This window comes from Ranitomeya variabilis, chromosome 2 (assembly GCF_051348905.1).
Source record: "Ranitomeya variabilis isolate aRanVar5 chromosome 2, aRanVar5.hap1, whole genome shotgun sequence".
Taxonomy (NCBI): Eukaryota; Metazoa; Chordata; class Amphibia; order Anura; family Dendrobatidae; genus Ranitomeya; species Ranitomeya variabilis.
The window spans coordinates 1,073,033,162-1,073,060,975 of record NC_135233.1 but is presented as its reverse complement, the minus strand read 5'-3'; the positions used below and the strand labels follow the sequence as shown (position 1 = coordinate 1,073,060,975).

The 27,814-nt window shown below is 46.1% G+C and overlaps 1 protein-coding gene across 2 annotated transcripts in view; it reads left to right on the top strand.

Moving 5' to 3' along the window:
• Positions 1–27,814, top strand: part of LOC143808681 (cytochrome P450 2K1-like) — a 170,553-nt gene that overhangs the window by 85,812 nt on the left and 56,927 nt on the right. For both annotated transcript variants that reach the window (XM_077291588.1, XM_077291587.1), the window contains exon 6: positions 12,559–12,735. In XM_077291588.1, coding sequence (XP_077147703.1) covers positions 12,559–12,735 — 177 coding nt within the window. The remainder of the gene's footprint in view (positions 1–12,558; positions 12,736–27,814) is intronic.

Below are 27,814 nucleotides of genomic sequence, written 5' to 3'. Positions count from 1 at the left end.
AAGCCAGGGATTCATTGATGTTACGGACCCCCTGAGACTGGGATACTTTTAACAAGGTGTTGCAGATCTTGGAGGAGATTTACGGAGACCCCACAGACATAGGGAAACTGAGAACATGTCTTTTTCGTAGACTGCAGAGGGAGGGGGAGACTGTAACCCAATATATGAATGCATTACAAGAGATACACAATGCTATTATTAGAAAAGATGGCAGGGGAGTAGGACCCACATACATAATGTTACGAGACCTTCTAGTGACTGGTTTGTGAGATGTGCTGACAAAACAAGCCCTGCGAGAACGTGAACAGATGAACCCCAAATGATTTTCCCTGAAGCAGGGAGTGAGGCACGCATGCATGAACAGGAGCAGGGAGTGACAGTCCCAGTGGGAAGGTCCAGAGAGTGGGGGTGTCTCTAAATGCCATTTCTGAGCCCCAATGGCTGAAAGAACTGAGGAGAGAACTTCTGAGTGTGAAAGTAGAACTGGCTGACATACAGAAGGAAACGGAGGCTACCAGTAATTCTCCAGAGGGCAGGGAAGGCCTGGAGCCCTGCCGTGACTCCGGAATGCTTCGCCGGCTGAGGCTCATCACTTTGTACAACTGCAGAGAGTGTGGACACATTGGACGGGAGTGAACTCGCTGAGGAAGAATGACGTCTCGACGTCCGTTAAGCTAGAATGCTCTGAGCAAGGGGGATGCCGCCCGGAGCCAGAACAGGTGAGGAAAAGTAGTGGAAGTCCCGCAAGTTTAGTGTCAACTTTCCCCCTGATATAGGCAGAAATGGATGGATGTGCAGTGCGATGCCTGGTGGACACAGGCTCGCAGGTGACAATGATGCCAGAGGCTTACTACCGGCAACATTTTCCCCAAGCAGACTGACCTGAATGGGGCTCTAAGATAACGTTGATGGCAGCCAACCAACTACCCATCCTGGTCACAGGGGTGGTATGGATGCAAGAGTCTGTCTGTGGGAAAGACCTGGGATGGAAAGGCATGGTATTGACACAGGGAGAAGTGAACTATGGACCCGCTGTCACTTTGGGAAAGAATGTGCTGAAGGGGTTTGGAAGCCTTCTCCTCAGAGACCCCTCTAACAAGACTCTGAAACAGTGGGGCCTACATACACCACAGAGAAGAATTTTTCAACAACTAGCACGGGTGGCACAAGTACAGGAGTCTACCTGTGAGGGAGGAGTGTTAGGAAAATTGATTGTCCCGGCTTCCATCAAAATTGTTCTTCCACCAGGACAAACAGTACTGCCCCTCTTGGAGAGGGTCAAAGTCCAAATCGAACCATCCTCTTCTGAACAATTACCCACGGGACTCCTAGTGGGGAATACATTAGCCATTGTACAGGAAGGGACTGTTCCGGTGCGGTGCATTAACTTAGGAGATCAGGACATTACTGTTGTTCCCAGAAGTGTGATGGCCCAAATAATGAACCTACCTGAATAACTAATGCCCCCCAAACAATACAACTGGAGGTACAACCTGGAGACCCCTGGACTGTGTCAGTGAACCCCATTTCAGTGTCAGAACCTCATTACATCAAGGAGGGCCAACCCATATTGGAACAAATGCGGGCTGAGCTGGCCGAACTCAAACCCACTCAGGTGCAACAGATAGAAGTTCTGCTGGGAAGATATAACGAAGTTTTCACCCTCCACAAAGATGATTTTGGCTGCACTATGGCCATTATGCACAAAATATCAAATGGGAGCACCGCGCCCATAAAAGAGGGTTACCGCCAAATTCCCCCACAGCTGTACCAGGAAGTGAAAAGCATGTTGCCTTCATTCTTCCAATGGGCCTGCATGAGTTCAACCGCATGCCGGTCGGCTTAGCCAACGCTCCCGGGACATTTCAACGTCTCATGGAGAGGTGCCTAGGGGATTTGAACTTTGAATCAATGCTCATCTACCTGGACAATATTATAGGCTTTGCGGCTTCATTCGAGGAACATCTGCAATGCCTGGAACAATTGTTGGCCCGCCTTCAAAAATACGGACTAAAGTTGAAGCCTTAGAAGTGCCATTTGTTCCATAAGCAAATTGAATACTTGGGCCATGTCATTTCTGCCAAAGGGGTAGAACCCCCTCCATAGAGAAGGTCACCGTGATTTAAGACTGGCGTGCTCTAGAGACAGTGAAAGATGTGCGAGCGTTCCTGAGACTGACCAGTTATTACAGGCGGTTTGTGAAGAATTTTGTTCTACGGGCAAAGCCATTACAGAAGCTGTAGAAAAAGGTATGCCCAGTTGCCAAGAACTGGAAGATCTTCTGGAAGGAGTCCCAAGAAGAGGCCTTTCAAGATCTCATAAAGGCACTCACCGAAGCTCCTATCCTGGCTTACGCGGATTTTCATTATCCACACATATGGGAGTCTGCTGGGACTTGTGTTGTGAATTAGACTTTTTGGCTCCCTCTTGTGGTTACTTGGGATATGACTCTGGGATTTTCTTCCCTCTGTTTGCACCCAGCTGCATCGTTAGTTCAGGGGTGTTGCTATATAAACCTCCTGGAACCTCAGTCCAGTGCCTGGCATCGTTGTTATCAGACACATTCTGTTTGCTCCTATCTGCTGGTCCTGGTTCGTGCAAAATTGAGCTAAGTCTGCTTCTTTGTTTTTTGGGTTATTTGCTTGCTCTCATTTTTGTCCAGTTTATACTAAATGTGATTCCTGACCTTGCTGGAAGCTCTGGGGGGCTGGTGTTCTCCCCCCGGGCCGTTAGACGGTTCGGGGGTTCTTGAATTTCCAGTGTGGATATTTTTGATAGGATTTTTGCTGACCATATAAGTTATCTTTCTATATTCTGCTATTTAGCTAGTGGGCCTCTCTTTGCTAAATACCTAGCTCATTCTTATGTTTGTCTTTTCCTCTTACCTCACCGTTATTATTTGTTGGGGGCTTCTATCCAACTTTTGGGGTATTTTCTCTGGAGGCAAGAAAGGTCTGTCTTTTCCCTTCTAGGGTTAGTTAGTTCTCCGGCTGGCGCGAGACGTCTAGGATCAACGTAGGCACGTTCCCCGGCTGCTGGTATTTGTGGTGCTAGGATTAGATATATGGTCAGCCCAGTTACCACTGCCCTATGAGCTGGTTTTCTATGTTTGCAGACTTAATAATTATTCCTGAGACCCTCTGCCATTGGGGTCATAACAGACTTGGAGCTGTGTTGTCACAGATGCATGACTGAAGAGAGAGGGTGATAGCTTATGCAAGTCGACCCCTTCGTGATTCCCAACGCAATCAGGATGATTACAGTTCTTTCACATTGGAGCTGCCGGCATTGGTGTGGGCTATGACGGAGAGATTCGTGGAAAATTTGTCTGGCTTCAAAGTGTTGGTGTGTACTGATAACAACCCGCTTATGCACCTGGAGCATGCAAGACTGGGGGCCTTAGAACAGCAATGGGTAGCCAGAATGGTGAAATTCCGCTATTAGATTGCCTATAAAAGGGGGGCAGAAAATCTCCATGCCAATGCCCTGTCCAGGAGGAAGAGTACCAGACCCATGCAGGACAGAGTCAAAGAGCTAGAAGATGATGAGGTCCAAAGATTTCGGAGTTCCACCAGAACGCAGAGACAGATACATTCCTCAGTCCAAGATGCCATACTGGGGTGAACTTGAGATGAGTTGGTTCAGCTTCAACAGGAAGATAGTGAACTGGCCTTGTTGAGACAGTGTGTGGCTTCTCAGAGACTCCCCAACTTGACAGAAAGAAGTACTTTGTCTCCGGAGGAGTTGCGGATCCTGTGACAATGGGAACAACTACGGATGAAGAACTGCTTACTATGTTGGAAAACGCAACTGTGGACTGAGCCAAATATGACCTGGCAAGTCCTGATTTTAACAACATCATTGCTTGAAATTGCTGTTGCTGCACACAAACAAGGGCCCACTTTGGTTCAGAGAAAACCTTCCAATGGCTACTATGGTTCATCCTCCACCCCCAGTTGAGGATGAAAGTGGACGAGGCCTGTAGAATGTGTCAGACATGTCAACTGGCTATGCTGAAGGAGCAGAAAGCCCACATTCAGTGCATTGTAACCTCTGCTCCTTTGGAACTCTTCACAAAAGTCTATCTGACCGTCAGCCCAGCCATCAGGGCTATGAACATTGCATGGTAATGGTGGATCACTTCACAAAATTTGCTGTGGTGACTCCAACACGGGATCAGATTGCAGAGTCCGCTGTGTACGCAATATGTAAGAACTTCATCAAACCCTATGAGTGTCCGAAGAGAATTCACTCCGATCAGGGAGCTTGTTTCTTGGGTAGAGCAATGGATGAATTGCATTGTCTGTACCGGATTGAGAACTCCTGCACCACACTGTACCATCCTCAAGGTAATGGTGCCTGTGAATGATTTAACCACACAATGATTCAGATGCTAAGAAGTCTAGAGGAAGATTGGAAGGCCCAGGCCAGAGTACATTTCTGAACTGGTGTGGATATACAGTATAATAATTGAGTACATCGAACCACGGGATATATGTCTTACTCCCTTCTGTTCGGCCAAGAAAGAAAAGGAATCACCGAGTTGGCATTGGACCCAGAAGAGGACTACCCACGGACAGGGGTGTACTTCTGGGTTCAGGAGCATCGGCTTCATCTACAAACTTTACATCGGTTAATCCAGACTAGATTATGGAGTTGGAACATGCAGAAAAAAACCCTCCCAGAGCAACGGAGCTTCAAATTTGAGACCTTGTCTTAGTACGGGAGAAGCATCCTCGGGACAAACTGGACAATCGTTGGGAGAAAGACCCGTATCAGGTGAAGAGAAGAATTAGTCCTGAGGGGTGAGTGTGCGAAGTTGTAATAATTATAGGGGATAACTCAGGAGACTCTTTGCGTGGAACAAGACAACTACAGGACACAGTTTTATAAGTGGTAAAGTCTATATTATCACACGGTGATTCAAACAGGTGCAGAGAGAAACTCAAGTCCACAACACTTGGTGTAAATATAAAACGCAGCTTAGCAGTCTATAGGGAACTTTGGAGGAAAATGCAAACACGCAGAAAGTCTATGAAGCACAGTTATTCTTGAGGATACTTGATACAAATAAATCCTTGTCTTAGTCCAAACACAGATAGATAAGCTTATAAGGCAGTTCAAATCATATCTTAGCTCAACCAGGGAGGCCTGGTTAATAGTCTCAGGTTTTTGCAGAGCAGAAACAGCTTACATGTCCAGCAAATGCAGATGGAAGCAAACATGAGCAGCAGATGAAGGAGGATTACTGGAACTGGTGTATGCAGCAGGAACTCAGAGCAGAGTAGCAGGATCACCACACAGGTTCACAGGAGCAGGTATATAGCCAGGGAGTAATCAGAGGTCAGGAGCTGGATGCAAGGCAGAATACTCTAGCACAGACTGAAGGCTGGGGTGGAGTTTTATAGCAGGAAGACAAAGTGCACATGAGACCAAAGACGCCATCTTGGAAAAGGGCAGTAATGCACAAAAGGTAAAAAATGTTCAGAGTCCTGACAGAAGTCCAGCTTGAAGGAAAAGAGGATGCTCATGCTCCACCTCTTCACCGGAATTTGCTCCGACCTTGCCTATTTAAAAACCCGGTTCGAACAGATGAAGAACCCAAGGCCCCTGAGGTGAACCATATGCCAAAGGAAGAAGGGGACAAAGAAGGAGATGAAAGATTAAGTTCTGAAGGAGTGGAATCAGGGGGTACAGGATCACCATGGCTCTCTCTTCACAGCCGGATTCTGCCCCACAGAACTACACTGCTTCTCCTAATCTGAGATGCTGCAAATGTAAAATGGCAGGCAAACTGTTGTGAATTCCGTTCTCGGGCTCCCTCCTGTGGTCATGAATGGTACTTTGTTGAGTTCTGTCCTTGGACACCCTCTGGTGGCTTTGAGTGGAACTGCTGGTCCTTGAGGTTGGCTTTTCCAGCTGCCCTCGTTTATTGCTATGCTGGCTTCCCTATTTAACTCCACTCAGATCGTTACTTCATGCCAGCTGTCAATGTCTCAGTATTGGTTCAGATCTCTCTTGGATTTCTCTGAGGACCTATCTACTCCAGCAGAAGCTAAGTCCCTGCTAGTTCATTTGTTGTTCATTGCTTTCTGAATATACTTCTTAGTACATTCTGAGTTCTAGTCCAGCTTGCTATCATGATATTTCCTTGCTAGCTGGAAGCTCTGGGGGTGCAGAGTTGCACCTCCACACCGTAAGTCGGTGTGGAGGTCTTTTTGCACACTCTGCGTGGTATTTTGTAGTTTTTGTACTGACCGCATAGTTCCCTTTGCTATCCTCTGACTATTTAGTGAATATTGGGCCTCCTTTGCTAAAACCTGTTTCATTCCTGTGTTTGTGACTTTCCTCTTAACTCACAGTCAGTATTTGTGGGGGGCTGCCTTTTCCTTTGGGGAATTTCTCTGAGGCAAGGTAAGGCTTTTATTTCTATATTTAGGGGTAGTTAGCTCTTAGGCTGTGAAGAGGCGTCTAGGGAGAGTTAGGTACGCTCCACGGCTATTTCTAGTGTGTGTGATAGGAGTAGGGTTGCGGTCAGTAGAGTTCCCATTTCCCCAGAGCTTGTCTCAGATTTCTAGTTTGACCATCAGGTCATTCCGGGTGCTCCTAACCACCAGGTCCATAACAGTACTTCTGGCCAGCAAAGTGTTAATGCATCTTAAAAGAGGGATAAGAGAAGTTCTGAGTCAATTTTTTTTTCTCTGCAGTGTGTTTTGTCTTTCTTATCCCCTTAACCCCTGGGTGGTTCAGGACTCAGGTGTAGATATGGATATTCAAGGTCTATCCTCTTGTGTGGAGCAACTCATTGCAAGGGTACAAAGTATTCAAAATTATGTAGTTCAGAATCCGATGTTAGAGCCTAGAATTCCAATTCCTGATTTGTTTTCTGGGGATAGATCTAAGTTTCTGAATTTCAAAAATAATTGCAGACTGTTTCTTGCTCTGAGACCCCGCTCCTCTGGTGACCCCATTCAGCAAGTGAAGATTATTATTTCTTTGTTGCGTGGCGACCCTCAAGACTGGGCATTCTCCCTTGCGCCAGGAGATCCTGCATTGCTTAATGTAGATGCGTTTTTTCTGGCTCTTGGATTGCTTTATGATGAACCAAATTCAGTGGATCAGGCAGAGAAAATCTTGCTGGCTCTGTGCCAGGGTCAGGATGAAGCGGAGGTATATTGCCAGAAGTTCAGAAAGTGGTCTGTGCTCACTCAGTGGAATGAGTGTGCCCTGGCAGCAATTTTCAGAAAGGGTCTTTCTGAAGCCCTTAAGGATGTTATGGTGGGGTATGGCGGGTCTGAATGAGTCAATGTCCTTGGCCATTCAAATTGATCGGCGTTTGCGCGAGCGCAAAGTTGTGCACCATTTGGCGGTATCCTCTGAGCAGAGGCCTGAGCTTATGCAATGTGATAGGACTTTGACCAGAACTGAACGGCAAGAACACAGACGTCAGAATGGGCTGTGTTTTTACTGTGGTGACTCCACTCATGCTATCTCTGATTGTCCTAAGCGCACTAAGCGGTTCGCTAGGTCTGTCACCATTAGCACTGTACAGCCTAAATTTCTCTTGTCTGTTACTCTGATTTGTTCTTTGTCATCCTACTCTGTTATGGCATTTGTGGATTCGGGCGCTGCACTGAACCTGATGGACTTGGAGCTTGCCAGGCGCTGTGGTTTTTCCTTGGAGCCGTTACAGTATCCTATTCCATTAAGGGGAATTGATGCTATGCCATTGGCTAAGAATAAACCTCAGTACTGGACTCAGTTGACCATGTGCATGGCTCCTGCACATCAGGAAGATATTCGCTTTTTGGTGTTGCATAATTTGCATGATGTTGTCGTGTTGGGTTTACCATGGCTACAGGTTCATAATCCAGTATTGGATTGGAAATCAATGTCTGTGTCTAGTTGGGGTTGTCAAGGGGTACATGGTGATGTTCCTTTGATGTCAATTTCTTCTTCCACTCCTTCTGAAGTCTCTGAGTTTTTGTCGGATTACCGGGATGTATTTGATGAGCCCAAATCCAGTGCCCTACCTCCTCATAGGGAGTGTGATTGTTCTATTAATTTGATTTCTGGTAGTAAGTTCCCTAAGTCTGACTTTTCAATTTATCTGTGCCAGAACATGCCGCTATGCGGAGTTATATAAAGGAGTCCTTGGAGAAAGGGCATATTCGCCCGTCTTCGTCACCGTTGGGAGCAGGGTTCTTTTTTGTGGCCAAGAAGGATGGTTCTCTGAGACCCTGTATAGATTACCGCCTTCTCAATAAAATCACGGTCAAATTTCAGTACCCTTTGCCTCTACTGTCTGATTTGTTTGCTCAGATTAAGGGGGCTAGTTGGTTCACCAAGATTGACCTTCGAGGGGCGTATAATCTTGTGCGTATTAAACAGGGCGATGAATGGAAAACAGCATTTAATACGCCCGAGGGCCATTTTGAGTACCTGGTGATGCCATTCGGGCTTTCTAATGCTCCATCTGTGTTTCAGTCCTTTATGCACAACATCTTCCGAAAGTATCTGGATAGATTCATGATTGTATATTTGGATGATATTTTAGTCTTTTCGGATGATTGGGAGTCTCATGTGAGGCAGGTCAGGATGGTATTCCATGTCCTTCGTGCTAATGCCTTGTTTGTGAAGGGGTCTAAATGTCTCTTAGGAGTTCAGAAGGTTTCCTTTTTGGGTTTCATTTTTTCCCCTTCTACTATCGAGATGGACCCTGTTAAAGTTCAGGCCATTTATGATTGGACTCAACCTACATCTGTGAAGAGTCTTCAGAAATTCCTGGGCTTTGCTAATTTTTACCGTCGCTTCATCGCTAATTTTTCTAGTGTGGTTAAGCCTTTGACTGATTTGACAAAGAAAGGTGCTGATGTGGTGAACTGGTCCTCTGCGGCTGTAGAGGCTTTTCTGGAGCTGAAACGTCGTTTTTCTTCGGCCCCTGTGTTGCGTCAGCCAGATGTTTCGCTCCCTTTTCAGGTCGAGGTTGATGCTTCTGAGATTGGAGCAGGGGCTGTTTTGTCTCAAAGAAGTTCTGATGGCTCTGTGATGAAGCCATGTGCTTTCTTTTCTAGAAAGTTTTCGCCTGCTGAGCGTAATTATGATGTTGGCAATCGGGAGTTGTTGGCTATGAAGTGGGCATTTAAGGAGTGGCGACGTTGGCTTGAGGGAGCCAAACATCGCGTGGTGGTCTTGACGGATCACAAGAATCTGACTTATCTCGAGTCTGCCAAGCGGTTGAATCCTAGACAGGCTCGATGGTCGCTGTTTTTCTTCCGTTTCGATTTTGTGGTCTCGTACCTTCCGGGTTCTAAGAATGTGAAGGCGGATGCTCTTTCTAGGAGTTTTGTGCCTGATTCTCCGGGAGTCCCTGAGTCGGCTGGTATTCTCAAAGAGGGGGTGATTCTGTCTGCCATCTCCCCTGATCTGCGGCGAGTGCTGCAGGAGTTTCAGGCTGATAGACCTGATCGTTGTCCAGTGGAGAAACTGTTTGTCCATGATAGATGGACTAGTAGAGTTATTTCTGAGGTTCATTGTTCTGTGTTTGCTGGTCATCCTGGGATTTTTGGTACCAGAGATTTGGTGGCTAGGTCCTTTTGGTGGCCTTCCTTGTCACGGGATGTGCGTTCTTTTGTGCAGTCCTGTGGGACTTGTGCCTGGGCCAAACCTTGCTGTTCTAGTGCCAGTGGGTTACTTTTGCCTTTGCCGGTCCCGAAGAGGCCCTGGACGCATATTTCCATGGATTTTATTTCTGATCTTCCTGTCTCTCAAAGGATGTCTGTCATCTGGGGGGTGTGCGATCGCTTTTCTAAGATGGTCCATTTGGTACCCTTGCCTAAATTACCTTTCTCCTCTGATTTGGTTCCACTATTTTTTCAGCATGTGGTTCGTTTGCCCGGCATTCCGGAGAACATTGTGTCGGACAGAGGTTCCCAATTTGTTTCTAGGTTTTGGCGGTCCTTTTGTGCTAAGATGGGCATTGATTTGTCTTTTTCTTCGGCTTTCCATCCTCAGACAAATGGCCAAACCGAACGAACCAATCAGACCTTGGAAACCTATCTGAGATGCTTTGTTTCTGCTGATCAGGATGATTGGGTGACCTTCTTGCCATTGGCTGAGTTCGCCCTTAATAATCGGGCTAGTTTGGCTACTTTGGTTTCGCCTTTTTATTGTAATTCTGGTTTTCATCCTCGTTTTTCTTCAGGGCAGGTTGAGCCTTCTGACTGTCCTGGTGTGGATTCTGTGGTGGACAGGCTGCAGCAAATTTGGACTCACGTAGTGGACAATTTGACGTTGTCCCAGGAGACGGCTCAACGTTTCGCTAACCGCCGTCGCTGTGTTGGTCCCCGTCTTCGTGTTGGGGATTTGGTTTGGTTGTCTTCTCGTTATGTTCCTATGAAGGTTTCTTCTCCTAAGTTTAAGCCTCGTTTCATTGGTCCTTATAAGATTTCTGAAATCCTCAATCCTGTGTCATTTCGTTTGGTCCTTCCAGCTTCTTTTGCCATCCAAAATGTGTTCCATAGGTCGTTGTTGCGGAGATATGTGGCGCCTATGGTTCCTTCCGTTGATCCTCCTGCTCCAGTGTTGGTCGAGGGGGAGTTGGAGTATGTGGTGGAGAAGATTTTGGATTCTCGTATTTCGAGACGGAAGCTTCAGTACCTGGTTAAATGGAAGGGCTATGGTCAGGAGGATAATTCCTGGATTGTTGCCTCCGATGTCCATGCTGCCGATTTAGTTCGTACCTTTCATTTGGCTTGTCCTGATCGGCCTGGGGGCTCTGGTGAGGGTTCGGTGACCCCTCCTCAAGGGGGGGGTACTGTTGTGAATTCTGTTCTCGGGCTCCCTCCTGTGGTCATGAATGGTACTTTGTTGAGTTCTGTCCTTGGACATCCTCTGGTGGCTTTGAGTGGAACTGCTGGTCCTTGAGGTTGGCTTTTCCAGCTGCCCTCATTTATTGCTATGCTGGCTTCCCTATTTAACTCCACTCAGATCGTTACTTCATGCCAGCTGTCAATGTCTCAGCATTGGTTCAGATCTCTCTTGGATTTCTCTGAGGACCTATCTACTCCAGCAGAAGCTAAGTCCCTGCTAGTTCATTTGTTGTTCATTGCTTTCTGAATATACTTCTTAGTACATTCTAAGTTCTAGTCCAGCTTGCTATCATGATATTTCCTTGCTAGCTGGAAGCTCTGGGGGTGCAGAGTTGCACCTCCACACCGTGAGTCGGTGTGGAGGTCTTTTTGCACACTCTGCATGGTATTTTGTAGTTTTTGTACTGACCGCATAGTTCCCTTTGCTATCCTCTGACTATTTAGTGAATATTGGGCCTCCTTTGCTAAAACCTGTTTCATTCCTGTGTTTGTGACTTTCCTCTTATCTCACAGTCAGTATTTGTGGGGGGCTGCCTTTTCCTTTGGGGAATTTCTCTGAGGCAAGGTAAGGCTTTTATTTCTATATTTAGGGGTAGTTAGCTCTTAGGCTGTGAAGAGGCGTCTAGGGAGAGTTAGGTACGCTCCACGGCTATTTCTAGTGTGTGTGATAGGAGTAGGGTTGCGGTCAGTAGAGTTCCCATTTCCCCAGAGCTTGTCTCAGATTTCTAGTTTGACCATCAGGTCATTCCGGGTGCTCCTAACCACCAGGTCCATAACAGCAAACCCCCCAATTGCTATGACCAAGTGAATTTTGTCTGGCATCAAATCACACGGGAGAAAAAGAAACAGTCACACTCTCCTCGAAGGGTCTCGCCTGTGGAATGGTGAGCGGAAAGAGTGGGGGAGTCCGCACCTGGTAGTGACCAGGATAGAGTGCATACCTTGGCTCCGCTCACCACCATGGAGGCACCGCTTAGTCCCATCCTCACGGTGCCTCACAGTCCCCTCGACTGTGTGTTTCTACTGTGGCCTTGTCTACTGAACTTTCTGCTTCTTCCACTGGGCTGCCGACCTTCATCTCTACCCCACTATGGGCCCGGATCAGGAGACCACGTGCCGAAGGACCCGGAGGATTCATCACTGCAAGGAGACAGTGCATTGCCCTTTTGCGGCAGCAGATCGGAGACATCTCGTGCTGCCTGCTGCACTGCCGAGGGATCTTCCAGCCACCTTCCTCCACCGCACAGAGACTGCTAAGATAACCTATTATTATCTTCTGCCTTTGACTCTCCCCCATCCTCAAGTTCACATCCTTTACCCCCCTGCTTGTACCATCACTGTTTTATATAAAGAACCTGTTAACCCTTGCTCAGCCTCCTATGTGTCACTACATCCTACGCACCTGCTTGCTTCCTTACACATGCTTAGGGGTCCAGTACGGCTACAATGACCCCCTTACAGTATCAGACTCTGCTGCTGTAATGAAGAATCGTTAAGACCAAGATGAGTTGAAGGCTTTTATTTCCACAATGCGTTTCAACGCTGGACAAGTGTCTTTTTCAAGTGACAAAAAACAATTGCAACCATCCTGCGTATATAAGTGAAACTTTTGTATTTTCGATAACAGTTTTAGGAATATTCCTTGTTAGAAATAAAAATACAAAGGTCATCTATTTTTTCTGTGCAGCTTTATAACACATATCCATCTGTGATGTGCTGGTTTACGAATGTGGCTGAAGAGGTGCGCTTGAACCTAAATGATGTGCACACATTCATTCGAGAGACCTTCACCAACTTCAGGGAACAACTGGATGTAAATGACCAGAGGAATCTTATCGACTCGTTCTTGGTGAAACAACGAGAGGTACTAAAATATGCATTGTTACATGTGTGGCAGAGCTGAGCTTGTCATCTGGCATAATTAATGTTGAAAGCACAATTTAATTTTATTTGATATAGGACTGCAGGAAATCTTTGTCTAGTTATGAAGCTATATCGTTTGTTAGGATGTCATTAGTGCAGTTTAGACGTGTAAATTTTGTAGTATTATAAATGGAACATGGCAACTTGGGCTATTACAGATTACAGGAAATGGAAAGAGTAACTGTTGTAATAATTTTGATTTCATAAATGAATAGTGCACATGAAAATCTGTAATATATCTTATATTACATAAGTTGCAGAGGAGAGGGTCAGGAAGTTTCACCGTAGCATTGAAAACTGTATGCTGAGGCTGAGAGTAATGAAACCATGTGGGTGCCAATCCTGCTGGTGAACTCAGCCGTGAACAGTTAGAAAAGGAAAGGATTTTTCAGACACTACAAGGAGGTTGGTGAAAGTGATTGTTCTCTTATTCAGACATAAAGTGCAGCTAAAAACAGGGAAGTGAATTAAAAATCCTTTGCGTTTCTGGTGTGATGCTGCGCCCTTACTCATAGGCATAAGCCTAACACTAAGGGCACAGCATCGCGCCAGAAATGGGTCTTGCAAGTGGCCCTCCACGGATCAATGACATCATCTACCTAAACCTATTTAAGGCCCATTGTTACACACACCTGGGTCTTGGGACTTAAACTCCTAGTCCTATGTTAGGTGTGATCCACCATCTGGCTGTTTGTGCTCAGTGTTTGTTGTTGAATTCATCCCTGTTGGATTACACTTCATCCATTGTACTGATCCTGTGATTCCTGGTGACCCTTTACGGTTCTCGTTACCCACGTGCCTTCTTTCTTGATGCACCAACACCAGGGTTCAGTATGCCAACCCGTACCTGAGGCATAGAGGATCCACTTCGCCTGGAGAGCTTTAACACCTTTACCCTCAAGGGTGGTTTGCATGTTAATGACCGGGACAATTTTTACAATTCTGACCACTGTCCCTTTATGAGGTAATGACTCTGGAACACTTCCATGGATCCCAGTGATTCTGACACTATTTTCTTGTGAGATATTGTATTTCATGATAGCAGTAAAATTTCTTTTAGATGATTTGCATTTAGTTGTGAAAAAAAATGAAATTTGGCGAAAACTTTGAACATTTCGCAATTTTCCAACTTTGAATTTTCATACTCTTAAATCACAGAGATACAGGTCCTTCTCAAAAAATTAGCATATAGTGTTAAATTTCATTATTTACCATAATGTAATGATTACAATTAAACTTTCATATATTATAGATTCATTATCCACCAACTGAAATTTGTCAGGTCTTTTATTGTTTTAATACTGATGATTTTGGCATACAACTCCTGATAACCCAAAAAACCTGTCTCAATAAATTAGCATATCAAGAAAAGGTTCTCTAAACGACCTATTACCCTAATCTTCTGAATCAACTAATTAACTCTAAACACATGCAAAAGATACCTGAGGCTTTTAAAAACTCCCTGCCTGGTTCATTACTCAAAACCCCCATCATGGGTAAGACTAGCGACCTGACAGATGTCAAGAAGGCCATCATTGACACCCTCAAGCAAGAGGGTAAGACCCAGAAAGAAATTTCTCAACAAATAGGCTGTTCCCAGAGTGCTGTATCAAGGCACCTCAATGGTAAGTCTGTTGGAAGGAAACAATGTGGCAGAAAACGCTGTACAACGAGAAGAGGTGACCGGACCCTGAGGAAGATTGTGGAGAAGGACCGATTCCAGACCTTGGGGAACCTGAGGAAGCAGTGGACTGAGTGGAAACATCCAGACCCACCGTGCACAGGCGTGTGCAGGAAATGGGCTATAGGTGCCGCATTCCCCAGGTAAAGCCACTTTTGAACCATAAACAGCGGCAGAAGCGCCTGACCTGGGCTACAGAGAAGCAGCACTGGACTGTTGCTAAGTGGTCCCAAGTACTTTTTTCTGATGAAAGCAAATTTTGCATGTCATTCGGAAATCAAGGTGCCAGAGTCTGGAGGAAGACTGGGGAGAAGGAAATGCCAAAATGCCTGAAGTCCAGTGTCAAGTACCCACAGTCAGTGATGGTGTGGGGTGCCATGTCAGCTGCTGGTGTTGGTCCACTGTGTTTCATCAAGGGCAGGGTCAATGCAGCTAGCTATCAGGAGATTTTGGAGCACTTCATGCTTCCATCGGCTGAAATGCTTTATGGAGATGAAGATTTCATTTTTCAGCACGACCTGGCACCTGCTCACAGTGCCAAAACCACTGGTAAATGGTTTACTGACCATGGTATTACTGTGCTCAATTGGCCTGCCAACTCTGCTGACCTGAACCCCATAGAGAATCTGTGGGATATTGTGAAGAGAAAGTTGAGAGATGCAAGACCCAACACTCTGGATGAGCTTAAGGCCGCTATTGAAGCATCCTGGGCCTCCATAACATCTCAGCAGTGTCACAGGCTGATTGCCTCCATGCCACGCCGCATTGAAGCAGTCATTTCTGCCAAAGGATTCCCGACCAAGTATTGAGTGCATAACTGAACATTATTATTTGATGGTTTTTTTGTTTGTTATTAAAAAACACTTTTATTTGATTGGACGGGTGAAATATGCTAATTTATTGAGACAGGTTTTTTGGGTTATCAGGAGTTGTATGCCAAAATCATCAGTATTAAAACCTGTCTCAATAAATTAGCATATTTCACCCGTCCAATCAAATAAAAGTATTTTTTAATAACAAACAAAAAAACCATCAAATAATAATGTTCAGTTATGCACTCAATACTTGGTCGGGAATCCTTTGGCAGAAATGACTGCTTCAATGCGGCGTGGCATGGAGGCAATCAGCCTGTGACACTGCTGAGATGTTATGGAGGCCCAGGATGCTTCAATAGCGGCCTTAAGCTCATCCAGAGTGTTGGGTCTTGCGTCTCTCAACTTTCTCTTCACAATATCCCACAGATTCTCTATGGGGTTCAGGTCAGCAGAGTTGGCAGGCCAATTGAGTACAGTAATACCATGGTCAGTAAACCATTTACCAGTGGTTTTGGCACTGTGAGCAGGTGCCAGGTCGTGCTGAAAAATGAAATCTTCATCTCCATAAAGCATTTCAGCCGATGGAAGCATGAAGTGCTCCAAAATCTCCTGATAGCTAGCTGCATTGACCCTGCCCTTGATGAAACACAGTGGACCAACACCAGCAGCTGACATGGCACCCCACACCATCACTGACTGTGGGTACTTGACACTGGACTTCAGGCATTTTGGCATTTCCTTCTCCCCAGTCTTCCTCCAGACTCTGGCACCTTGATTTCCGAATGACATGCAAAATTTGCTTTCATCAGAAAAAAGTACTTGGGACCACTTAGCAACAGTCCAGTGCTGCTTCTCTGTAGCCCAGGTCAGGCGCTTCTGCCGCTGTTTATGGTTCAAAAGTGGCTTTACCTGGGGAATGCGGCACCTGTAGCCCATTTCCTGCACACGCCTGTGCACGGTGGGTCTGGATGTTTCCACTCAGTCCACTGCTTCCTCAGGTTCCCCAAGGTCTGGAATCGGTCCTTCTCCACAATCTTCCTCAGGGTCCGGTCACCTCTTCTCGTTGTACAGCGTTTTCTGCCACATTGTTTCCTTCCAACAGACTTACCATTGAGGTGCCTTGATACAGCACTCTGGGAACAGCCTATTTGTTGAGAAATTTCTTTCTGGGTCTTACCCTCTTGCTTGAGGGTGTCAATGATGGCCTTCTTGACATCTGTCAGGTCGCTAGTCTTACCCATGATGGGGGTTTTGAGTAATGAACCAGGCAGGGAGTTTTTAAAAGCCTCAGGTATCTTTTGCATGTGTTTAGAGTTAATTAGTTGATTCAGAAGATTAGGGTAATAGGTCGTTTAGAGAACCTTTTCTTGATATGCTAATTTATTGAGACAGGTTTTTTGGGTTATCAGGAGTTGTATGCCAAAATCATCAGTATTAAAACAATAAAAGACCTGACAAATTTCAGTTGGTGGATAATGAATCTATAATATATGAAAGTTTAATTGTAATCATTACATTATGGTAAATAATGAAATTTAACACTATATGCAAATTTTTTGAGAAGGACCTGTATGTCACACAAAGTACTTAATAATTAACATTTCCCACATGTCTACTTTACATAAGCACAATTTTGAATCCCAACTTTTTTTTTGTTAGGGAGTTAAAAGTTAAACAGCAATTTATCATTTTTACAACACCATTATTTTTAGGGACCACATCTCATTTGAATCACTTGGGGAGTCTATATGATAGAAAATACCCCAATGTAACACCATTCTAAAAACTGCACCCATCCAGGTGCTCAAAACCACATTCAAGAAGTTTATTAACCCTTCAGGTGTTTCACAGGAATTTTTGGAATGTTTAAAAAAAATGAACATTTAACTTTTTTTAACAAAACATTTATTTCAGATCCAATTTGTTTTATTTTACCAAGGGTAACAGGAGAAAAGTTGTTGTACGATTTGTTCTGAGTACGCTGATACCCCTTATATGCAGGTAAACCACGTTTGTTTGAGTTTATAAAGGAGAATTTTAAACAATTTAGTGCACATGAATTCACTATAAAAATATATATTTTTTTTTAAATATTAAAAAACACCTTCCCAGTGATTTCTGTAGAAAACCAATATGAAAGATCACTTATGAGATATAGGGGCGCATCCTATATCAGATAAGTGATCCTTCATATTGGTTCCTATTTATTGGATGTGATATAGGAGGAATTCATGTATTAGTTTAAATTTGCATATACATCTAGTAGCCTGGAAGCATACCTAGCTGATTTATTGAATAAGCAAATTATCTAATATATAATTGCCTAGAATACTACTTCCTGCAATTTGTGCCAACTTCCGTGGCTTTGTCCGGAGCTAATGTCCGGAGATAATGTTTGGAGCTAATGTCCGGAGCTAATGTCCGGAGATAAGTGACGTCACCAGTGTCCTACACCCAGGCAGAGCACAGGGGCCCCAGGCAGCATATGGGGCCCAAGGCAGAGCACAGTGGTCCCAGGTAGAGCACAGGGGCCCCAGGCAGCCTATGGGGCCCCAGGCAGAGCACAGGGGCCCCAGGCAGCATATGGGGCCCCAGGCAGAGCACAGGGGCCCCAGGCAGCATATGGGGCCCCAGGCAGAGCACAGTGGCCCCAGGCAGAGCACAGGGGCCCCAGGCAGCATATGGGGCCCCAGTCAGAGCACAGTGGTCCCAGTCAGAGCACAGGGGCCCCAGGCAGCCTATGGGGCCCCAGGCAGAGCACAGTGGCCCCAGGCAGAACATGGGGCCCCAGGCAGAGCACAGGGGCCCCAGGCAGAGCACAGGGGCCCCAGGCAGCATATGGGGCCCCAGGCAGAGCACAGTGGCCCCAGGCAGAGCACAGGGGCCCCAGGCAGAACATGGGGCCCCAGGCAGAGCAGAGTGGCCCCAGGCAGCATATGGGGCCCCAGGCAGAGCACAGGGGCCCCAGGCAGCATATGGGGCCCCAGGCAGAGCACAGTGGCCCCAGGCAGAGCACAGGGGCCCCAGGCAGCATATGGGGCCCCAGGCAGAGCACAGTGGTCCCAGGCAGAGCACAGGGGCCCCAGGCAGCATATGGGGCCCCAGGCAGAGCACAGGGGCACCAGGCAGCATATGGGGCCCCAGGCAGAGCACAGGGGCCCCAGGCAGCATATGGGGCCCCAGGCAGAGCACAGTGGCCCCAGGCAGAGCACAGGGGCCCCAGGCAGCATATGGGGCCCCAGGCAGAGCACAGTGGTCCCAGGCAGAGCACAGGGGCCCCAGGCAGCCTATGGGGCCCCAGGCAGAGCACAGGGGCACCAGGCAGCATATGGGGCCCCAGGCAGAGCACAGGGGCCCCAGGCAGCATATGGGGCCCCAGGCAGAGCACAGTGGTCCCAGGTAGAGCACAGGGGCCCCAGGCAGCCTATGGGGCCCCAGGCAGAGCACAGGGGCACCAGGCAGCATATGGGGCCCCAGGCAGAGCACAGGGGCCCCAGGCAGCATATGGGGCCCCAGGCAGAGCACAGTGGCCCCAGGCAGAGCACAGGGGCCCCAGGCAGAACATGGGGCCCCAGGCAGAGCACAGGGGCCCCAGGCAGAGCACAGGGGCCCCAGGCAGCATATGGGGCTCCAGGCAGAGCACAGCGATATTTTGGACCACTGTGCGGTGTTTCAGACCCCCTGTGTGATGTCTGTGGCCCTGTTCTTAAGTATATTAAAGATTAAAGTAACGTATATTAAAGTATATTATAGATCAAATTTGACATGTTTATGAGCACCATTGAGTGATATACTCAAGAATGACATAATTTTTCAACATTTTATGGTTTCAAACTGTAAACACTCAGAGTTTTTTTTACTTCAACCAGAAAACCTTAACGGTTCATAAAAAACTTGACTGTTCAGGATATGATAAAAGTCATAGTATTCTGAATCTTTAACTTATAAAGATACCTTTACATGGGGTGATTATTGGTTCCAGAGAGGCTTTCGGCCGATAATCGTACACATGGCTGGTGACAGGACAATACAATATAAACGTTCAAAGGTAAACACTGATAACATTAAAATCTAATATATAATTGCCTAGAATACTACTTCAGGCAATTTGTGCCAACTTCCGTGGCTTTGTCCGGAGATAATGTCCGGAGATAAGTGACGTCACCAGCATCCTACACCCGCTCAGGGTGGACAAAGATATATGCCTTCGTGGTGTGAGGCACTTTTCTGATTGGTTGCTGTCATGATTCCCAATGGCAGGGACACAGGCAAAAACGGACTAGCTCTAGGAAGATGGTATCTCAGGTAACCGTGATGCTGAACCTAACACGCAACTAAAAGTAGCCAGGGGGTGTGCCTACGTTGATCTCTAGACACTTCGCGCCAGCCGGAGATCTAACTACCCCTATTAGAGGAATACACAGACCTGGCTTGCCTCCAGGGAAACCCCAAAAGTTATAGTAGCCCCCCACATATAATAACGGTTAGTCAAGAGGAAAACACAAACGCAGTATGAATATAGATTCAGCAAAGCGAGGCCCTCTAACTAGATAGTGGAAAATACAAAAGAGGACTTCGCGGTTACCTCAAAACCCTTAAACAGCCATCCTGAAATTACCTTGACTCCGTTGTCAACTCATGACACCGGAGTAGTAATTTCAGATCACTAGAGCTTCCAGCTGCACAAGAAATATAAATGCATGCTGGACAAAACAAACACAAAAAAAAGCCAAAGCTTCAACTTAGCTGAATTGCAGACTTGGAGCAGGTAGCAAGCAACAGAGGTGCTCTGATAACATTGATTGCCGGCACTAGAATGACTGAGAAGCCAGACTAAATAGGAAACTCCCAATTTCCTGATGACAACAGGTGCACAAGACAAAGTCAGTCAGTACCACCAGTAGCCACCAGAGGGAGCCCAAAAACAGAATTCACAACAGTACCCCCCCCTTAAGGAGGGGGCACCGAACCCTCATGAGAACCACCAGGGCGATCTGGATGCGCCCTAAGAAAGGCGCGAACCAAATCAGAGGCATGAACATCAGAGGCAGTCACCCAAGAATTATCCTCCTGACCGTATCCCTTCCATTTAACCAAATATTGAAGTCTCCGTCTGGAAATGCGAGAGTCCAAAATCTTCTCCACAACATACTCCAATTCACCCTCCACCAGCACAGGAGCAGGAGGCTCAACAGAAGGAACAACCGGTACCTCGTACCTCCGCAACAACGACCGATGGAAGACATTATGAATGGTGAAAGATGCTGGAAGGTCCAAACGAAAAGATACAGGATTAAGAATCTCCAAAATCTTATAAGGACCTATGAACCGAGGTTTGAACTTAGGAGAAGAGACCTTCATAGGGACAAAACGAGAAGATAACCACACCAAGTCTCCAACACGGAGATGCTGACCCACACGACGATGATGATTAGCAAACTGCTGAGTCTTCTCCTGAGACAACTTCAAATTGTCCACCACATGACTCCAAATCTGGTGCATTCTATCCACCACAGTATCCACTCCAGGACAATCCGAAGATTCCACCTGGCCAGATGAAAAACGAGGGTGAAACCCTGAATTACAAAAGAAAGGAGAAACCAGAGTGGCTGAACTGGCCCGATTATTGAGGGCAAACTCTGCCAACGGCAAAAAGGCGACCCAATCATCCTGATCAGCAGACACAAAACACCTCAAATAAGTCTCCAAGGTCTGATTAGTCCGCTTCGTCTGGCCATTAGTCTGAGGATGGAACACAGACGAAAAAGACAAATCAATGCCCATCCTGGCACAGAACGCTCGCCAGAACCTAGACACAAATTGAGATCCCCTGTCAGAAACGATGTTTTCCGGGATACCATGTAAGCGAACTACATTCTGAAAAAATAAATGAACCAACTCCGATGAAGAAGGCAATTTGGGCAAGGGTACCAAATGAACCATCTTAGAAAAACGGTCACACACCACCCAAATGACGGACATTTTCTCAGAAACCGGGAGATCCGAGATAAAGTCCATAGAGATGTGCGTCCACGGCCTCTTCGGAATAGGCAAGGACAACAACAGTCCACTAGCCCGAGAACAGCAAGGCTTGGCCCGAGCACAAACATCACAAGACTGTACAAAGGTACGCACATCCCGGGACAGGGAAGGCCACCAGAAGGACCTGGCCACCAAATCTCTGGTACCAAAAATTCCAGGGTGGCCTGCCAACACAGAAGAATGAACCTCTGAGATGACTCTACTGGTCCACTCATCTGGAACAAACAATCTCCCAGACGGACAACGATCAGGCCTATCAGTCTGAAACTCCTGCAAAGCACGTCGCAAGTCTGGGGAGACAGCAGACAAAATCACTCCATCCTTAAGGATACCCGTAGGCTCAGAATCACCAGAGGAGTCAGGCTCAAAACTCCTAGAAAGAGCATCTGCCTTCACATTTTTCGAGCCCGGCAAGTATGAAACCACAAAATTAAACCGGGAGAAAAACAATGACCAGCGCGCCTGTCTAGGATTCAGACGTCTGGCAGACTCAAGGTAAATCAAATTCTTGTGATCAGTCAAGACCACCACCTGATGTCTAGCACCCTCAAGCCAATGACGCCACTCCTCAAATGCCCACTTCATGGCCAAGAGCTCCCGATTACCGACATCATAATTTCGCTCGGCGGGCGAAAATTTTCGAGAGAAGAATGCACATGGTCTCATCACTGAGCAATCGGGACTTCTCTGCGACAAAACCGCCCCCGCTCCAGTCTCGGAAGCATCAACCTCAACCTGAAAAGGGAGCGAAACATCAGGCTGGCGCAACACAGGAGCAGAAGAAAAGCGGCGCTTAAGCTCTCGAAAGGCCTCCACAGCCGCAGAGGACCAGTTGGCAACATCAGCACCCTTCTTAGTCAAATCAGTCAGAGGTTTAGCAACACCTGAAAACCCAGTTATAAATCGACGATAGAAATTAGCAAAGCCCAAGAACTTCTGAAGACTCTTCAGGGAAGTAGGCTGCGTCCAATCACAAATAGCCCGAACCTTGACAGGATCCATCTCAACAGAAGAAGGGGAAAAAATGTACCCCAAAAAGGAGATCTTCTGAACCCCAAAGATACACTTTGAACCCTTTACAAACAAAGAATTTGACCGCAAAACCTGAAAAACCTTCCTAACCTGTTGAACATGCGACTCCCAGTCATCCGAAAAAACCAAAATATCATCCAAATACACAATCATAAATTTATCCAGGTATTTACGGAAAATATCGTGCATAAAGGACTGAAAGACTGAAGGGGCATTAGAAAGACCAAAAGGCATTACCAAATACTCAAAATGGCCCTCGGGCGTATTAAATGCAGTTTTCCACTCATCTCCCTGCTTAATCCGCACCAAATTATACGCACCCCGAAGATCAACCTTAGAGAACCACTTTGCCCCTTTAATACGAGCAAATAAATCAGTCAATAGTGGCAAAGGATACTGGTATTTGACTGTAATCTTATTCAACAGGCGATAATCAATACAGGGCCTCAGGGAGCCATCTTTTTTACCCACGAAAAAAAAACCTGCTCCTAAAGGGGATGAGGATGGACGGATATGTCCCTTTTCCAAGGACTCCTTAATATACTCTCGCATAGCAGCATGCTCAGGCACAGACAGATTGAACAAACGACCCTTGGGAAACTTGCTGCCCGGAATCAAGTCTATAGCACAATCACAATCTCTGTGAGGAGGGAGAGAACTAATTTTAGGCTCCTCAAAAACATCACAATAGTCAGACAAAAATGCTGGAACTTCAGAGGGAGTAGATGAAGCAATGGAAACCAAAGGTACTTCCCCATGAGCCCCCTGACATCCCCAGCTTAACACAGACATTGTTTTCCAGTCAAGGACTGGATTATGAGTTTGCAACCATGGCAATCCAAGCACTAAGACATCATGCAAGTTATGCAACACAAGGAAGCGAATCACCTCCCGATGGTCAGGAGTCATACACATAGTCACTTGTGTCCAGAATTGTGGTTTATTCCTAGCCAAAGGTGTGGAGTCGATACCCTTCAGAGGGATAGGAACTTCCAAAGGCTCTAGGCTAAACCCACATCGTCTGGCAAAGGACCAATCCATAAGACTCAAGGAAGCGCCAGAATCCACATAGGCATCCACAGTAATAGTTGATAACGAACAGATCAAAGTTACAGACAAAATAAACTTAGACTGTAAGGTGCCAATTGCAAAAGACTCATCAACCTTTTTTGTGCGTTTAGAGCATGCTGATATAACATGAGCAGAATCACCACAGTAGAAGCACAACCCATTTTTACGCCTATAATTCTGCCGTTCACTTCTGGACAGAATTCTATCACATTGCATAATCTCCGGTGCCTGCTCAGAGGACACCGCCAAATGGTGCACAGGTTTGCGCTCCCGTAAACGCCGATCAATCTGAATAGCCATAGTCATGGATTCATTCAGACCTGTGGGCGTAGGAAACCCCACCATGACATCTTTAACGGCGTCAGAGAGACCTTCTCTGAAATTCGCCGCCAGGGCGCACTCATTCCACTGAGTAAGCACAGACCATTTTCGAAATTTTTGACAATATATTTCAGCTTCATCATGCCCTTGAGAGAGGGCTATCAAGGCCTTTTCAGCCTGAATCTCCAAATAAGGTTCCTCATAGAGCAACCCCAGTGCCAGAAAAAACGCATCCACACTGAGCAACGCAGGATCCCCTGGTGCCAATGCAAATGCCCAATTCTGGGGGTCACCCCGCAACAAGGAAATAACAATTTTAACCTGCTGAGCGGGGTCTCCAGCGGAACGAGATCTCAGAGAAAGATACAATTTACAATTGTGCTTAAAATTCAGAAAACGAGATCTATCTCCAGAAAAGAACACAGGTATAGGGATCTTGGGTTCAGACATAGGACCATGTATAACATAGTCTTGGATATTTTGAACCTTAGAAGCAAGAGTATTTAGATTAGAAGCTAAACTCTGGATATCCATCTTTCAACAGCTGAAATCTGAGCCATTCAGGGGTTAAGAGGAGAGGAAAAAAAAAAAAGTCAGCAGATTGCAATTATGGCTAGACAGAACTTCTGAGCAAAAAAAAAAAAGTGTCAGAAACTTCTTTTTCCTCTCTTTCTTCAGCCAATACCTAAATAAATTATGGCCGGCAATACTGTCACGATTCCCAATGGCAGGGACACAGGCAAAAACGGACTAGCTCTAGGAAGATGGTATCTCAGGTAACCACGATGCTGAACCTAACACGCAACTAAAAGTAGCCAGGGGGTGTGCCTACGTTGATCTCTAGACACCTCGCGCCAGCCGGAGATCTAACTACCCCTATTAGAGGAATACACAGACCTGGCTTGCCTCCAGGGAAACCCCAAAAGTTATAGTAGCCCCCCACATATAATAACGGTTAGTCAAGAGGAAAACACAAACGCAGTATGAATATAGATTCAGCAAAGTGAGGCCCTCTAACTAGATAGTGGAAAATACAAAAGAGGACTTCGCGGTTACCTCAAAACCCTTAAACAGCCATCCTGAAATTACCTTGACTCCGTTGTCAACTCATGACACCGGAGTAGTAATTTCAGATCACTAGAGCTTCCAGCTGCACAAGAAATATAAATGCATGCTGGACAAAACAAACACAAAAAAAAGCCAAAGCTTCAACTTAGCTGAATTGCAGACTTGGAGCAGGTAGCAAGCAACAGAGGTGCTCTGATAACATTGATTGCCGGCACTAGAATGACTGAGAAGCCAGACTAAATAGGAAACTCCCAATTTCCTGATGACAACAGGTGCACAAGACAAAGTCAGTCAGTACCACCAGTAGCCACCAGAGGGAGCCCAAAAACAGAATTCACAACAGTACCCCCCCCTTAAGGAGGGGGCACCGAACCCTCATGAGAACCACCAGGGCGATCTGGATGCGCCCTATGAAAGGCGCGAACCAAATCAGAGGCATGAACATCAGAGGCAGTCACCCAAGAATTATCCTCCTGACCGTATCCCTTCCATTTAACCAAATATTGAAGTCTCCGTCTGGAAATGCGAGAGTCCAAAATCTTCTCCACAACATACTCCAATTCACCCTCCACCAGCACAGGAGCAGGAGGCTCAACAGAAGGAACAACCGGTACCTCGTACCTCCGCAACAACGACCGATGGAAGACATTATGAATGGTGAAAGATGCTGGAAGGTCCAAACGAAAAGATACAGGATTAAGAATCTCCAAAATCTTATAAGGACCTATGAACCTGATGACAACAGGTGCACAAGACAAAGTCAGTCAGTACCACCAGTAGCCACCAGAGGGAGCCCAAAAACAGAATTCACAACAGGTTACCGCCTGCCGCGAGCGACCAATCAGAAATGTGCCGTACTGTGACACACTCCGCCCGCCATTTTGGTGTGATTTTTGAATTTTTACCTCACAGCAAGTTTGTACTGCGTGGAGGCGGTCCCAGTGACGTCGCTCTTCAAGCTCCTGCCGAATTTCGTCAAAAAAATTATAATACCATTTACCAAAACTATATATATTTAGTTGTGAAGTGGTTCAGTGACATTTTCACACCAATTTTGAACTTTTGTTTGGTGTTTTCTCCATATACTGCCTATTATTCACTGACTGTTATACTGAGAGACTGCTGTTTATTAACCTCTTCTTTGCCACACTGGGTATATTGCTCTATTATTTGCCACATAAGGAGATTGTCCATTATTGCCCAGCAATTTCTCTGCAATATAAACTGCCTATTTATTAATATCTGTATTCCTGCAAAGAACTATTGCCTATTATTAACTGGCTATTTTCCTACTACCTGACACTGCCTCTTATTAACCTGTTGTTTGCCACCACTACGCTTAAAGCTGTTTAGCTTAGCCAACATGAGCTCTAATAGTAAGGATACTACTGACACAGAGCTCAAAGCTGCTGATGGCGCACGTAAGATTAGGTCTGATATAAAGTATACTAATAATGCAGAGCAAAAAGACGCCGATGCCGCACGTAAGCGTAAACAGCGTGCTAAGCAAGAGTACAGAGGATAGATGCAAGCGCCTGGACACTGTTAAGTATAGTAATGACACAGAGTCCAAAGCTGCTGATGGCGCACGTAAGATCAGGTCTGATATAAAGTATGGTAATGATGCAGAGCGAAAAGCCGCCGATGCCACACGTAAGCGTAAACAGCGTGTTAACAAGAGTACAGAGGATAGATGCAAGTGCCTGGATACTGTTAAGTATACTAATGACACAGAGTGTAAAGCTGCTGATGGCGCACATAAGATCAGGTCTGATATAAAGTATGGTAATGATGCAGAGCGAAAAGCCGCCGATGCCACACGTAAGCGCAAACAGCGTGTTAACAAGAGTACAGAGGATAGATGCAAGCGCCTGGATACTGTTAAGTATACTAATGACACAGAGTCCAAAGCTGCTGATGGCGCACGTAACATCAGGTCTGATAATAAGTATACCAATGACGCACAGCAAAAAGACACCGATGCTGCACGTAAGCGCAAACAGCGTGCTAACAAGAGTACAGAGGATAGATGCAAGCGCCTGGACACTGTTAAGTATACTAATGACACAGAGCCCAAAGCTGCTGATGGCGCACGTAACATTAGGTCTGATAATAAGTATACCAATGACGCAGAGCGAAAAGCCGCCGATGCCGCACGTAAGCGCAAACAGCATGCTAACGAGACTACAGAGGACAGACAGAAGCGCTTGGACACTGTTAATGCTGCTTGCAATAAACGCATTACTAATGAGTCTTTTGAGGACAAAACTAATCGATTAAGTAATAAAGCTGCTGCTGCACGCTCTCAACGTTGCAAACATAATATTTCCACGTCCTCAGTCATAGATTCTGCCCACAATACAGCTTCTTTGTCTCCATTCATAGAATGTGTGCAGCCTGAAGCTCCTTTAACCGTTGGTAAATCTGCACGTAAGCGCAAACACTGTCCTACTTACACTCCAAATGATAAACGCCGTCGCCTGTACACCGTTAAGTCTGCTTATAAGACATGCTTCACACCTGACTCTTCTAAGGCAACAAACAAACCATTACCAAATGCAGCTGGTGCACGCCGTCAACAGCGCAAAAAAACCGCTTGCACCTCCATATTAATAAACCCTGACCACGATACACCTTCCAACTCCTCAGTGATTGAATCTGTGGACAGTGAAGATCCTCTACCAGGTCCACGCTTTATATATGTTGGCTTAAAGAAACATTCCAATGCTCCGTTACCACAACCTGTACCTCAACATCCTACAGGTTTTACTAATGATGACAGTACCATAGTAGAACACTCCTGTGGTCCTATGAACTATTTATGTGAACATTGTCAAGCATTACATTTTAATGCTGAGATACCAGCAGATAAAAATTTTACTCTGTGTTGTCACAAGAGTAAAGTGCATATACCTATACCCCAATATCCCGAGGTCTTTAAACGATTGCTGACAGGGGAGAGTGAGTTCAGTAAGAATCTCATGGAAAAT